Here is a 16294-nt window from a genome sequence, read left to right as displayed (position 1 = left end):
ACTGGGAACAGCCCCAGCAGATATTGATATGCAAGATGCCTCCCGTGTGCCACTGCTGCCCCGTACAATCTGCCTCTGCATTTCACCCTTTCATGGAAGGTGGCTAGGGGTTTAGAAAAGTGTTCTGCACTTTCTTTTCCAAAGGCCTCTCTGTCCCGCACCCGCCTCATCTTGCATGTTTTATCTCAAGGCAAACCCTGTCATTTCCCTTCTGTGCCTGTCTATGCAGAATTACCCAAGTGTAGGCTGTAGCCTTTCCCGTCCATGCCATGCCCATAAAAGGAAGAGGACAGAGGGAGCAGGTGACTGAGAACTCATCTGAACAGTGCTGCTGCTTAGGCGCTGCTGCCAGCCTGAATACGGACAGACACTCCCAGCACTACCTCTAGTAGAAGAGGCAGGCGTTGCTTCCCAGACTCGCTGTGCAGCTCCCGTGTACCTGTGCTGGTGAAAATCGAACTAAGGCAACGTTGGTGGTTTCCCTCGATGTGAGGGCCGGAAGTGGGCTCACAGGCCTAAAGCATATAAGAGCCAAATACCAAGTCTGAGCAGTGTTTCTACATATAAACTAGGTCAAAGGACTGCTGCTAGTTCTGCTGACCATGTGCCACGAGTGTAGCATGTAGCATAATGAGAAGCATGAAGAGGCACGTGGCAAAGACTGGCCTTCAGGTTACTCTTGTTTTCCATTCTACTTTAAAATGTTCATATGTGCACAGTGCTTTGGGTATTTACGATGATTGATGCCTAGGCAAACTACTTCCTGGAACTAGGAAATGATGTTTAGTGCGGCGTTGTGATCCTTGAATTTGCTCTGGGCTGGAAGTGTGCAGGTCCAGGTAAACACATGAATCCTTTCATACCATTCTTAAGTAACTTTGAAATAATTTAATTGTTCACAGATGCTGCCGATATCTGAATAGTTGACCATGCATCCAATCTTGGCTAGAAGTTAAACCTTGCCTTTTTAAAAGTAGTGAAACCTGGCAAAATTAGAATTCTTAGTTTTTATCGTGCTTGTATCGAGTCATAACATACTAGATGCCTTAAGTTCACATTAATCTCGACATGGTTATGTTACCAGAACCACACTTTCTCTGAAGGTCGAGGGCAAACTATTTAAGTGCATATCTTAAGATTTTGAGGTTGGTTGGTGGGATGTCAGGAATGACCTTAGCTGCAACTTGGTTCTGTATTTACGGCAGGACTTGTTGATAGGAAGAACTGTTTCACTAAGGCTATGTAAACCTCTCCGTTTCCACAAAGGGGCCACTGATTAAAGCCTGACAAAAGGCAGCTTTCACACTGAGCAGTTTAAAATAAAATGGGAAACAAGAATATTGGGGCTAGAAATGCTATACAACTGAACAAGTCAATTATATTAGCACAATTATAGCACTAATATATTAGTCAATTATATTATATCAGTTCGTGTCTGATATAGAGGCTTTTATGACATGATGGCCTTGAGAAAGTCCAGCACAAAATACTGCTGCTCCATGGTTATTGGTACGGACTGAGTAAGATTAGAAAGAAGCAGAACAGATGGGAGGGATCAAAGCCCAAAGAATTCTTAAACCTTGGTAGAGAGTTCACAAACTGGGATATAAAAGTGGCTTTGGATACTGTTTAGTGCCCTTAAAGTCTGAAATAAATGCAATAACATGCATGTGCGCACGTGCGTGCGCACACACACACACATACACACACATACATGCACACACACATGCACACACACATATACATGCACACACACATGCACACACACACACACACACACACACACACACACACACGCACACACACACAGTCTTTGCATTTCACCTTTCAAGCAGGGTTCAGATAAATCCTATGCAGTTTTTCCTCCAAAATTAGCTCCCTGCTTTCATTTCCTGTGTGCACTTCCTATACCTGCTACGTCTCTGCATGTTTTACCTCATGTCAAATTCCACCATTTCCCTTTTATGGCCATCTCTGCTGAGTTACCTGAGGCCCGGCACTGGCCACTCCTGTCCATACTATACCCATAAAAGGAAGAGGACGGAGGGAGCAGGTCTACTGAGAGGTCAGAACCTGAAACCTGTGGTTACTGTTTCAGCTATTGCTCTCAGCATTAGAAAGAACATTCCCCAAACCACATCAAGTGGAAGAGGAAGACACTTCCTGGAGGAGGGATCCCACTCTCCTGCCCAGGCTCAGTACTCACCTCCTGCGTACACATGATTTGGAGGATGCTATGGAAGACAACAGCAGGGTAATGTTGATGCCTCACCCCCACTGTGAGCGTCTGCTCTGTGCTGGGAGCCCCAAAACACGCGGGAGCCAGATGCCGAGTCCTAAGAAACGGTATGTATGTAAACTAGGTCTAGTGGGTACCATCAGCTCTGCTCACAAAGAGACAGAGTAGCTAGAATCATGACGAAGCATGCAGCAAAGATTGGACTTGAGAGATAGTCTTGAAAACTTTTGAAATGGCACCTCTGCTTTCGGAGCCATCTCACCAGATATGACACTAGCTGGGATTCCACTCGTGGTGTAAAATGTTTTGAAGATGTGTATGCTATGTTACACCTATGAAAGCCAACAGTCACACAAGCTTTACGTGGGCAGCCTGTGTTCTGGAACTTTCCTTCTAGGAGGCCATAGTAGTAGAGCCTTCTTGCTAGGCTGTGACCCCTGCCCTACTTGAATCATCTTATCTCCATGCTCCCTGACATTCATCCTGTCGCTGTGTGCCCCAGTGCCCTCCTTCCGTTAATCATTACAGAGTAAGTCCATGCTCAGCCATGATTACCGTCCCACCCCCTTCTGCCTCTACTCTTATCATCTCTCTGCTAGTAAGACTTGGGTGACCCGGGGCTGTTCTCTAGGGAACTTCAGAGTTCACCTGCTTCTCCTATATCCAGACCAAGGTTCTGCACACGCACTTGAGTTTGTCACTTCTTTCTTCGTCAGCCATTGAGCTCTGAGAGAAGCCTAACAGTCGAGAATGGCCCCTGAGGGCTCATATATTTGAGTGTTTGCTCCCTAGTTGGTGGAACTGTTTTGGGAGGGATTAGGGGGGTATGACCTTATTGGAGGATGTGTCACTGAAAGTGGGATTTGAGGTTTCAAATGCCAATGCCAAACCTTCTCTCTCTCTCTCTCTCTCTCTCTCTCTCTCCCTTTTCCCTCCTCCTCCCTCCTCCTCCTCTTCTCTCTTCCCTCTTCTCTCTCTCTGCCTCCAACTTTTGGAGAAGATATATACTCTCAGCTACTGCCCCAGTGCCAAGCCTGCCTGTCTGCCTGCTGCCATGAGCTCAGAGTTCAGGAGTTCACACTGTTAAACTCTCTGCCCTGGTCATGACGTCTCTTCATAGTAATAGAAAAGTAACCAAAACAGTTGGTGCCTTTGCGCCCTCTCTAGAGGTGATGTACTCAGAAACACTTCCAGGATTCTTCTCATCGCAAGTTGCTTCAGTCCATCACAGAGCACTACTAAGTCATCTCTGAGATCTCCAGATGGGTGCATTTCCTGTACTGTGATATAACTGTAATGACCAGGGACAAAGTATTGCAAATGTCTGGCCGACACCAAATTTCTGTTCTAGATGCTGAGGGCTGCACGCTTCTGCACTCCTTTAAAGGACCTGGGTGTACACTAATCTGGGTCTTCACTGCCTCCTGTGGATCCTGATCAGGTTCCATTTGGCAGCTTTGACAGCTCAAAATTCTTACAAGGCTGGATTCTCCACAATATCATGGGCCATGATCTTTGTGGGGGTGCTGTGCTCGGTTATCAATTTGGCAAAGCAAACTTAAGATGCAGCTGGGGGCAAGACTGCAGCTGTGGGGCCTGTGTACATGCCCCTGCCTCGGGGAATTGTTCCTCTCACCAAGTGCTAGGCAGTCACTGCCACCTCCTTCCTCTACATGCCCTGGGGCTCCACTCTCCACCCGGTGAGCTGAGTTCCCCCACGTTTCACCACACTGCATATGGGTCACTCTGCCCGTGGCTGTTCAACTTGAGAGGTCTCTCTGCAGCAAAGTCACATCCGTAGTCTGTAACTGGCCTCCGATGTGCTGCTACCACACTGTAGCCTTTGCACCTCTCATACATGGCAGGAGTTCAGATTAATCCTATGCAATTTCTCCCCACCCCCACCCCCAAATTAGCTCCCTGCTTTCTTTTCCTGAATCTGCTTCTACACCTGCCACGTCCCTGCAAGCTTCACCTCATGTCAAATTCCACCTCTTCCCTTCTATGGCCATCTATGCTGAGTTACCTGAGGCCAGGCAGCAGCCACTCCTGTCCAAGCCAAGCCCATAAAAGGAAGAGATTGGAGGGAGCAGGACACAGCTCAGTCTCTCTGCATCTGCCCAGCTTCAGAAAAATCTCACTCCTACAAAGACAGTGCCCAGACAAGGAAGCAGTGTTGGGGGAGTCACTGCTGGGCCTCAGGCCCAGTCCAGATCCTCGGTAGTGCCTTGCATTTCTCTCAGTGACCACTACAACCCTGAAATGTCAACTCTAGATATCCTGAAAACTCAAAACCAAAAAACATGTTTTGAAGAATTAGATGTAAAGATCCCTGGAGAAGTCAGGAGAAAATGAACAGATGCAAAGGAGATATTTAGAAAACTCGCCCTACCCAGAATACTGTAGATAAATTATGGTTCCAATACAAACTTGAGAAAGTATCTTCCTGCTGGCACAGTTTATGCCCCCAATGAAGACCACCTTGCACATGATAGGCCTGGGGTGGTTGAACAGGAAGTCCCCTAGGAACAGCCATACCATACCAATGCTTGGGTGAGAGCCTCCACCGAGGACTTATCTCTCTGGAAAAGCTCAGAGGCGAGGTTCTCAAAAGGAATGAAAATACATGACGTGGGCTTCAAGGTCAGAGGGCACAACATGTTCTTAACCTTTTGCAGGAAGCTCCTGCCGTCAGAAAGCCTTGCCTGTAGCCTCAGAATATACTGAGGTGGAGGGGGGATTAAACATTCTGTGGCTTCAAAGTCCATTTCACAGGATGCAGAAAATGGAGTAAAAAAACACAGCAGGTACACCCAGGAACATTGCAAACAGAAAAAAACAAAAACAGACAAACAGGGTCTGTCTACACCAAACCAAAGGATATAGTTCAGGTGTCAGGCCAGTCTCATTGTGTAGCCAACACTCACAAGTCCTCCTAGGGAATGTTGACACATTGTTTCATATTTGTTATTTTTAAAGGTACCCGTACCGCATTCCAAAGAAAGATACAAATTAACCTAGAAAATGATATCTACTCTTCCTCGGAATGTCATGGGTTTTCAAGGAGACGTGTCTTCTCCTCTGATGTAGAGTCAGGTCGGAAGCAAGGACCACTGTCTCTTGTGGCCTTGGAAGGGCGCTCCCTCACAGTGTCCTCCTGCTCAGTCACTGACTGCCCTCTGTGGGGACTATGAGAACCTTCCCCAGGATCGGGCCCAGACCAGGAGCAGCAACCTGATTCCCAAAGCCATGTCCAGGGAAGCCCAGAGGAGAGGATCTTCCCTGCTTGCCTTTGCCTGTATTCCTCCACTTAGGAACAAAAAAAGAATATTTACACAAAGCCTGGATATTGTTTGATGTGAAAAGTTTTTTAATTTAGACATGTTCACTACTTGGAGACTCTATGAGGCCAAAATAGCCTTGGAGAGTGAGGGAATAACAGTGAGTACGGAGAGAGAGAGCAGGAATCTATGAGCGACAAACTCAAGACAGTCCTGGAGCATGATGATGAATAAATGAGGGAAGAGAATGCGCCTATGTTGCTGCTCTTACCAGGTACAAGGCAAAGCAGAGGAGTGAAAGAAAAGAGAGTGAAGAAGTCCTCTCCTTTGATGTACACAGACACATCTGGAGCCAGGACCACAGTCTGGTGACCTTGAGTGTGTAGCTCCCTCACAATGGTCCTTATGCTCAGCCAGTGGCCTGTCCTCCGTGGGAAACACCAGAAACTTCCCTCTCTGAGCCCAGGGCAGGGCATAGAGCAGGAAAATACACAGAGCACAGCCCTGAGAGCCCTCTCAGCAACCCATGGATTCCCATGGCCATGTCCAGAGGAGCCAAGAGCAGAGGTCTTTCCTTGCCTGTCTCTGTCTCCAAGGAGTTTCTCTATCTTATATCACCATCAACTGACTTTGTACTGTGGCATGTCATTGGTAGGTGCAATGCTCACCTTCAATTGAATCATTGCATAATTAATCTATGCCTGGCCTAACCTTCTGGCTCTATTCAGAGAAAACAGACTTCATCATTTGTTCACTAGAAAGACTCCTGTCACCTGCTGTTGCTCTCTGATGAACCTCACAGACTACCCTTCTCCTCCTCCGATTTCCACAATAACCATCTGCACAATCCTTCTCTGTCTATCATATATCAGCAGGATGCCATTGAGCAGTGCCTGATGACTGGGCACCCGTTGTAACCTCTCCATTAAACACGGCATACTTGGTAGCTCTCTCAGCATTCTCTCGAAGCATTCACTGAGTTATAAAACAGAGAGCATTGATAAGGCAGCTTAGACCAGCAAAGAGGTTGCTTGCTCTCCGTGACCAGAAAGCACACTAGGGATGAAAGGATTTTTCTGGCGTTCCCTTCCTGATCATAGCCCATCACTGGAGGAAGTCAGAACAGGAACTCAAGCAAGGATGAAACCTGGAGACAGGAGCTGATGCAGAGGCCATGGAGGGAGGCTGCTTACTGGTTTACTTCTATGGCTTACTTATCTTGCTTTGTTAGACAATCTAAGGCTACCAACCCAGGAATATTTCCACCCACCATGGGCTGGGCTCTCCTCATTGATCACTAATTAAGAAAATGCCTTACAGCTGGATCTCACGGAGGCATTTCCTTTCTCTGAGGACTGTAGCTTGTGTCAAGCTGACACATGGAACCAGCCAGCACAGGAACCTTGCATATGAGAGACAACCTGTTCTTGCCTCAGGAGATTCGTCTCAGGTGTGCTAAGCAGTTTTCTAATCTACTGCATGTTTATGTTCCTGTCCTGTGTACTCAGACAGGACCTAGATAGAGATCTTCATTCAGAAGCAACTCAACCACTAGACATATGAGTCTGTGTATGGTGCTTCCAACTGTGCCGCTGATGTCCAGTGCTTAGGATCTTATATATCCCTTTAGTATCAAGAAAGCTCCAGGGAAAAAAGATTCCAGTCTTCTCTCTTCACAAGCCATTGCTCTGGTCTTTTTCTCTGGGTTGTCCTTGTGTCTCTAGCACTTCTCTATATGGTTATGGGTCTTCAGTCTCTGACATCTTTATGCAGTGAAAATCTAGTATATCTTTTCTATGGAAACCCACAGAACAACTCTTAAGTTCTGGCTTCCTCTCCTATATATAATGGTCATAAAATTAAAGACATGGATGAAGCAGTTGATAGACTCATATTTAGTATTCATTGTCATGGAGGATCAAAATGTGTGTCTCTGAAGGCTGAAGGCTACAATTTTACACCAACCCCTTAAGGTTCCATGTTGGACAGGGACATACTATGCTAGTATTTGGCCCTAACCGAGTCCCAAATCTATGATGGATTTTTGGCAGTGAGAAGAAGCTTTTACATAAGACCTCATAAACCTCCCCACTGTCATTAAGAAGGCATAAATATCAGATCCTAAGGCCAAGGCGTACCAATGAGTACCATGTAATAGACAGAAAGAACAAGGACTGAGTGATGTGTTGAAGAAGCACATAGGATCTGTAGATCCCTCAGCCAGAGGCCAGTCAGGGAGGGTCAGGGTTGCTGTGCATGGAAGTCAGAATAAAACTTTGAGATTGTGCCTTCATTTATTCCCTAGACAGGAACTTCCAGATTGAGGAAGTCACTAACCTGAATAAATGTTGTTTAGTGATAAGATAAAAGTTATATGTTTTATCTATAAGTAATAGATAAAATACTATTAACCTCAGTTCACCAATGAAAGTGCCATATACATGTACAGGGGAAAACCATTAAAATGCAAATAGGACTTAAGCAAGTACCAGCACTAGACATTCACTTGGGGTCTTGGCAGATTCAGACACAGGTTTTGATACACAAAACAGGAAAATGTGAAACTTGAGTGTGCCCCAGAACATTCACAAACAGTGACCATGGAACAATCACATGACCCCAGGGTACTTGAAATGTGGCTTGTTCCAAGGCGGGCAGCCTATAAAAGGAAAAGAACCATGAGATTGCTTCCACTTTGACTGAGCGACCAGGTCTCTGGTGAGCACACACCGCCCCTTCCCACAGGACATCACTGAAGATTATCAAGTCAACAACTGCCACTTGCTAGGTCCTCTGTCTGAGAAAAACTCCTTGTGATGGGTCCTCTTTCAGCTCGGCTTCTCTGGTCCTCCCCCGATTCAGGAAATCTCATCTCCAGGAAGACATCGTCTGCTGGTGGGCAGACTCAGTAGAGTGCCAGCATCCACCTCTCCTCAGTAGAGGCCCTGAGTACTGCTTCCCAGTCCTCAGTGACCACTGACAACCCGAAGCAGCAACTCTGAACGCCATAAGAATTTAACTCACCACAGTCAAATAGAAGAATTACCAAAGAAAGAAAGAGAGAGAGAGAGAGAGAGAGAGAGAGAGAGAGAGAGAAAAAAAGAAAGAAAAAGAAAGTGAGTAACTGAGCAATTCAGGGTACTTTTAGTTTTGTTTGTTTTTTGTTTCGTTTGTTTTTAACACAATCTTGCTGGAAACTCATTTGAACAAAGACTAAATACAGACCTGAGACAGTGGCTTCCTGTTGGCACAGTTTATGCCCCCAATGAAGACCATGTTGGGCATGAAGGGCCTGGGGTAGTGGAACACAAAGTCCTTTCTCAACAGCCATACAGAGGCATGTCTGAGGATCTCTACCACGGACACCTCCCTCTGCAAAAGGTCAGATGCGAGTCTCGCCAGAGAGCCATAATTAACATGGCATAAATACATCCATGGCACAGGATAAAGCATATTCTTCACTCTGTCTAGGAAGCTCATGTGGTCAGAATTCATTGTTAGTAACCTGGGGATATAAGAAGAAGGGTTTGGACTGTTCGTTGCTTCAAATTCCAGTTCACAGAGCATGGATTGCAGAAAAAACACAGCAGGAACACGCAGGTACATGGCCAGCACTGCCCCACAGGGGAAAAAGGGATCTGTTAAAACCACATCGAAGGAGCTGGAGTTCAGGTGCTGGATCAGAGCTGTGTTATGCAGCAGGCCCATGCAAGATCTCACATAGAACGTTGATACATTATTTACAGCTACCATTCTCTGTAAAACTAACTTCAGAGAAAATTCAGTTTCAAAAAAATTTTGAAGGTGGCCCAGCAAATGGTGCCTGTATTCTTCCTTGGTGTATGGAACAGGGTAGGTTTGGAGGGTGAAGAAGTCCTCTTCTTTGATGTGCAGAGTCACCTCTGGAGCCAGGACCACAGCCTGGTGACCTCGGGCGTGGAGCTCCCTCACGACATCCCTCATGCTCAGCCAGTGGCTGCCCTCCATGGGAAACACCAGCACCTTTCCACCTTCAGCCCAGGGCAGGCCACACAGCAGCAGCAGCAGCAGCAGCAGTCCTGAGAGTTTCTGCAGGAACCCTTGAATTCCCATGGCTGATGCCGGAGAAGTCCAGCAGTCTAATGTGCTTACACGTCTATGTCATTTAAGTTATTTCCTATCTTCTTATTCCCAAGTCCACACCTGACACAGTACCCTCCTTAAGTTAATCATTGCCAAAGAAACCCACGCCAGGCCTGGCCTTAACTTTTTGCCTTGATACCAAAGAACAACTTTTCTTATCAACTCTGTAGTAACAAACCCCTGTGATTTGCTACAGCTCCCTAGAGACCATCAGAGTTCATTTCATAAGGCAAACAGTGTAAGACAGAGATTAATCCCAGTAATGGGGGGCTTCAGTAGCCCACAGTCACCATTATACAGGTTATCATACCCAGAAAAAAAATACAAAAAGATATCACCTAAATGGCATCAGAGGTCAAATGGATGAAATAGACATTTGCAAAATATTGCATCCAAACACAGAAGGCACAATGTTCTCAGCAGTCCCTGGAACCTTCTCTAAAAAAAAAAATCATGTAATAGGACACCAAGAAAGTCCTAATTTGTGTAGGAAAACTGAAGTAATTTTTGGTATCCTACCCAACCACAATGGATAAAGGAAGTAATCAACAGCAAGAGAAACAAGAGAACACATGCAGAATCATTGAGACTGAACAACACACCACTGAATGATTACTAAGTCACTGGGAAAACCAATAAGGAAATTTAAAAATTCCTAGAATGTAATGGAAAAGGAGACACACTGCCAAAACCAATGGGACACAAGGAAAGCAGCCCTAAAAGGGATGTTTATACCTACAAGTGTATAGCTACCCTAAAAAAAAAAAAAATTAAAGAGCTCCCGGTTACACAATGGGTACACTTAGTGTATTTGAAAATGGAAATAAACCAAGACACAAATTAGTACATGGTAAGAGAGAATTAAGTTCAGAGCAGAAATAAATGAAAAATAATTTTTAAAAATTACAATAAATGAAACAAAAACTTTGTTCTTTGAAAAAAAATAAATACAATAAGCAAATCCTGAGTCAAACTAACCAAAGAAAAGGAAGACCTAAATTAATAAAATTAGAGAGAAAAGGGAAGCCATGAGTGATTATCGGGTTTAACTTCTAAGCTTATACTGTACCATGTTAGGAAATCTAAAAGCAGTAGAACCTCTAGAGGGAGACAACCCATCAAGAGTAAACCAAAACGAGAGAAACAACTTAAACAGATCTGCGGTTAGCAGCAAGACTGAAGTAGGATTAAAACTCTCCCAACAAAAAATAAACCAGGACCCAGCTGGATTCTACCAGCCTTTCAAAGAAAAATAAACACTGTACTTCTCCAACTATTCCCTAAATCAGAAAGGGAAGGGACACTATCAGTCTTCTTGGAAAATCAGTATTACTCTGATAAAAAACCAAATAAAGACATGACTACAGCCACAAAAAGGAAATTAAAGGCCAAGCTTGCCTATTAACATAGACACAAATGTTATCTATAAAATACTTGCAAGTTTAGTCAAGAATACATCAAAAGGGTCATCCACCATTGTCACACCAGCTTCAGTCCAGTGTGCAAATTTGGACTGACCTAGGGCAATCAATAAAATAAATACAGTATACCACATAAGTAGACTCAAGGATTAAAAAAAAAATCACATGAACACCTCAACAGATACCAGAAAGGTTTGGGGGAACTGTAGCATCCTTTCCCAACAAAGGCCCCAAAAAAACTAGGAACAGGAGGAACTCATGTCAACACAATAAAGGTTTTGTATCACGACGAACAAAGGTGCCTTCCTTTCCCATTCCTATTCAATATAGTATTCGAAGTCTGGCTAGAGCATCAAGACAAGAGACGGAAATAGAGTAGATGACATAGGAGAGGAAGAAGCATCGTTATTTGCAGATGGTATTGTTCTGTATATGAGAGATGACAAAGGCTCCTCCAGAAAACTGTTAAATATAATAAACATTTTCATCAAAACGGTAGGATATAAACTAACATACAAAATTGGTTTCCTTCATATATATTAGTAGCAAATATTCTGAGAAAGGAATCAAGGAAACAATCCCATTAACAATTACCTCACAAAGTATCTCAGTAAACTTAATGCAGGTGAAAGACCCCTATGGGGAGCATCTTCAAGTACAGGGGCAGGGGAAACTGAAGAAGACACTAGAAAATGGGAAGATCTCTCATGCTCATAAATTAAAGGAGTTAATATTGTTAAATTGGCCTTTTCAGCAAAAGCCATATTCAGCATATTCAGTGCAACTCCCATCAATTTCTTCTTCTTCTTCTTCTTCTTCTTCTTCTTCTTCTTCTTCTTCTTCTTCTTCTTCTTCTTCTTCTTCTTCTTCTTCTTCTTCCTCCTCTTCTTCCTCTTCCTCCTCTTCTTCCTCTTCCCCCTCTTCCTCCTCCTCCTCTTCTTCCTCTTCCTCCTCTTCTTCCTCTTCCCCCTCTTCCTCTTCCTCCTCCTCTTTTTCTTCTTTATCATCCTCCTTTTTCCTCCTTCTCCTTCTCTTCCTCCTCCTCCTCCTCCTCGTCCTCTTCTTCTTCTTCTTCTTCTTCTTCTTCTTCTTCTCTTCTTTTTCTTTTACAGAAATAGAAAAAAAACTCAAAACTCCTGTGGAAGCACAAAGGATCTTTGTTGGGGGTAATCTTTCATACATTGTGTGAAGGCTGTCTCTGTTTATTCAATTGTTGATTGCTCTACCAGGAGAAAGCTGAGAATGTTTACAGAAGGTTGGAAGGTTGTTTCATGGAAAATGTTTGGACTTTTGGTTTTATATATATTTGAATTTAGGGAACTTCAATACTTTGGGAGTTTAGGAAATCAAAACAGTCGTAAAGAGTGACAGTGTAACAGTAACTGCAAAAAAGAGCAGGAATCTATGAGCAACACACTCACGACAGTGCAGGAGCATGACGATGAATAAATGAGGGAAGAGAACACACCTTGTGTTGCTGCACTTACCTCGTACAAGGCAAAGCAGAGGAGACAGTGAGGGGAAGAGCTGTCCATAGAGACTGGAGAAAAGGAAGCCAGGGAGGACCCCTGCACTTAAGGACCATTAGGTCAAACTGTTTGGAACCCTCCCAGCTTTAGCTGAGGCCCAGGCTCACTTCAGGCTCACTGCCTGCTGGAGACTAAGGAATCCCCCCACCCTGGAGCCAACAAGTGAGCTCCAGAACATCTGAGAGCCAGCTTGGCTTCTCTGGTCCTGCCCAGGTTCTGCTCAGGTCCTGGACAGGTTCAGGAGATACTGTCTGTCTGGTGGACACGCTCCACAGAGTCCCACCACTGCTCTTGGTTCAGTCAGAGGCCCTAATTTCTGCCTCCTGGGATTCTCGCTAGACACTAAGATCCTGACATGCCAACTGTGGATGCCTTGAAGGTTTGATTCATCAAAGTTCCTAGAAAGATTCGCGGTAAATGAGTAACTCATAACCAGACATGGAAACTAATATTGCTGGACCACTCTTTGGATGAAGGCCCAATACAGACCTGAGAGAGCAGCTTCCTGCTGACACAGTTAATTCCTCCAACGAAGAACATGTTGGGCATGATGGGCCTGGGGTAGTCAAACACGAAGTCAAACCTGAAGAGCCATATCGATGCATGGCCAATGATTTCCAGGAAGGAGACCTCTCTCTGGAAGAGCTCAGAGGCCAGTTGCTCATAGGGAATAAAAGCGAAGTGGAAAATGAGCTTGAATGGCAGGGGGTAGAGAATGTTCTTGACTCTTTCCAGGAAGCTCATGTGGTCTAGATTCCTTGTGAATAACCTTGGCACATACGAGAAAGGGCTCGGACACTGAGCGGCTTCAAAGTCAGAGTCATAAGGAATGAAGCGCAGAAAAAACACAGCAGGAACCTGCAAATACTTGGCCAGCAATGCCCCACAGGGATACGCAGGGTCTGTTAACAGCACATCAAAGGAACTGGAGTTCAGATGCTGGATGAAACCCTTGTTGTGCAGGAGACTCATGCAACAGCTCACGTAGAATGTTGATACATTTTTCATAAGTTCCATATTGCTTAAGATCATCATCACAGAAAATTCATTCTTAAAGAACATTTGAAGGGAGCTCAACAAGTGATATTCATATTCTTCCTTGGTGTATGGAACAGCATATGTTTTCAGAGTAAAGAAGTCCTCTTCTTTGATGTACACTGACACGTCTGGAGCCAGGACCACAGTTTCGTGACCTCGGGTATGGAGCTCCCTCACAATGGTCCTCATGCTCAGCCAGTGGCTGCCCTCCATGGGAAACACCAGCACCTTCCCACCCTGAGTCCAGGGCAGAGCACAGAGCAGGAGAAGCAGCCCTGAGAGTCCTCCCAGCAACCCGTGGATTCCCATGGCCATGTCCAGAAGTGAACCTTTTTTTTAACCTATCTGTACTCTAAACATGAGTTTTTCTGTATCACCATGAAGCCACATTGCACAATGACATGCCATTGGTGGACACAATCCCCGCCTTGTTAATCATTGCATAATAAATCCATGCCTGGCCTTCAGTAATGTCCCAACCACCTACCCCCAAAGAGAGAAAACAGATCATTATCTCTTTTCCAGAATGACTCCTGTCATGTACAGCTGTTCTTGAACCATCAGGGTTCACCTCTTCCCTTCCCTCAATTTCAAAGCAATGTTGTGTACGTTCATTTCCTTTCCTTCTCTGTTCATCTTTGAGCTCTAAGCAGTGACTGATGGCTGGATTCCAAACACAGCCATCTTCTCTTCTCTAGGTCCAACTGAGTAATCCCTTAAAATCCCTCTTCCGTTCTCAAGTAGCATTCATGACATCATAGAACACAGACCACTGACAAGCTTGGAAAAACAGTGTTTTAACTCTCTTGTTGGTTCATTTAATAGCATGGTAATGATAGTTATCAGCAACATTGTTTAAACTGGTTGGCAGGTGCCAAATATCAAAATGCTTTTAGAATTTTGAACTCATGGTTTGATTATTTGAATCTACTTCATGCTGTGTAGAAAGTTGTACCCTCATGGATGTCAATGCTATCTGAAGCACACTGGAGCAAGACCAGCCTGTGTTAAAACAGCTTCCTGCTCCCCTCTGTGAGCTGTTCCCTTGATCTACTCACTCATCAGATGGATTCTAAGTCTAGGCTGAGATCTTAACCTCAGCTGAAGTTGTTTTCCTTTGTGATAAGTGCTACGGCCTTCAGGTCTCTATTTAGGGATCTGGGTGGACCCTAATCTTGGCCTTCACTACCTCCTGAGGTTTGTGATGAGACTCCTTTCTATGAACACTAACAGCTCTCCATTCTCATACGGATACTGTCTGTGAGAACAGCATGGGCCTGTGTTTTAACTTTAAAATGGAAAAGACACTCTGAGACTGAGTTGGGCACGTCAGCTGATCATATATAATCAGGAGTCTGATCCCTACTCCAAGTATGTCTTATATGCTCTGCAGTTACTGTCATGTCTTGGTCCTACTGCTCTGAGGTTCCACTGTCCACTGGGCATGTCCCAGGGCTGTCTAGCATTCTACTTCAAGGTACCCGTGACCTTCTGTCAAGTGTTGTCAGCTATGGTTGTACAGAGAGAAACTTTCGGATGGAGAGAAGCCACTGCCTTAGAGAAGTACTCTAATGATAGCAGATTCCACTACTGGGCAGGTGTGAGTTTGCACAATGCTTCCTGGGCACCACCATGTGTCACTGTGCAGCAATCCTTTGTGCCCCTTCAGGAGGCCAAGAGTCTAGAATTCCATTTCCTTCCCAAAAGCAACTTCTCTGGTTTTCTTTCCCTGTCTCTTTCTCTTGTCCTCACCACTTCTCTGTAAGTTTTACCCTATCCTCAGTTTCTGGCCTTTAACATACAGCAAATCCTATCATTTTTCTTCTCCTACCACCATGCAACATGTTGCAACAGTCAAAGGACACCTGGAGATGACAGAGTTAACCTCTGGTCTCTGCTTTAGCTGCCACTACCACTGTCCACTCCACATCCAGTGGGACCCCCCAAAAAAGCAACTGAATAAGTCAAGAAGAGTTGGTAAAGAGCTATCAGAAGCAGTTGGTGATGCTCCTTCCTCTCTGAGAGAAATGCTGGGAGCTATGGCTCAAGGCAAAGTGACTCGGAAAGTCTGTATTGTGCTTCCAGGGTCAGACATCAAAAAAGCAGAAAAAAGAGGGAGGAGGGAGACATATAAAAAGAAGGGAACCTTATGAGATCCTCTCTAGACAGATTAAAGGTTTGGAGTAAAGATTTTTTTGAGAGGACCCCTGGTTGAGTGGGCAGCATGTCCACCATAAACCCTCTCTGAAGCACACACTCTGGAAACCCAGAGAAAGCATTGTGAATGAGAACTCCTAGGTGTGTGGGGTGATGGGTGAGAACTGTGTCTGCGAAGGCTAATTGATGGGGTTAGAACTTGAATGACATGGAGAAAGGAGAATTTTACAGGCCCAAAGCCTACTTACGACTTACCTTGGCCATCTCTATCCTATTACATAGTCATCCTCTGCCTTATTCTGTGTCAGACCATAGCATAGAACCTATTGGACCTTACAGCCTAACAAATAGATAAAGTATCTTTTGTAATATTTTAATAAAACCTTAGTATCATATCAATCAAAAGACTTAGAGTGTTGTCTGAATGCATCTGAGGCCTGTAGCAGAGTTCTCCCAATCTGGCTGTAACCTGCCTACCTATTGTGTGCCCACCAATATGTTTGAAAA

At 44.7% G+C, this 16294-nt stretch overlaps 2 protein-coding genes across 2 annotated transcripts; both read right to left on the bottom strand.

Annotated features, from left to right (window-relative positions):
• Positions 1–335: 335 nt before the first annotated feature.
• LOC116898572 (UDP-glucuronosyltransferase 1-3-like) lies at positions 336–9612 on the bottom strand. The gene is made up of 3 exons (XM_032899778.1): positions 8746–9612; positions 8114–8179; positions 336–515 (listed from the first exon to the last, which is right to left on the bottom strand). The coding sequence occupies exons 1-3, from the start codon at positions 9610–9612 to the stop codon at positions 336–338; spliced, it is 1113 nt and encodes a 370-aa protein (XP_032755669.1).
• A 2977-nt stretch (positions 9613–12589) lies between these two features.
• Positions 12590–14296, bottom strand: LOC116899618 (UDP-glucuronosyltransferase 1-3-like). Its single transcript, XM_032901580.1, has one exon. It carries the CDS (start codon positions 13943–13945, stop codon positions 13019–13021), a length of 927 nt encoding a protein of 308 aa, XP_032757471.1. The 5' UTR covers positions 13946–14296; the 3' UTR covers positions 12590–13018.
• Positions 14297–16294: the final 1998 nt, after the last annotated feature.

This window comes from Rattus rattus, chromosome 4 (genome assembly GCF_011064425.1).
Source record: "Rattus rattus isolate New Zealand chromosome 4, Rrattus_CSIRO_v1, whole genome shotgun sequence".
In the NCBI taxonomy this organism is placed as follows: domain Eukaryota; kingdom Metazoa; phylum Chordata; class Mammalia; order Rodentia; family Muridae; genus Rattus; species Rattus rattus.
This window is presented reverse-complemented; position numbering and strand designations above follow the sequence as displayed.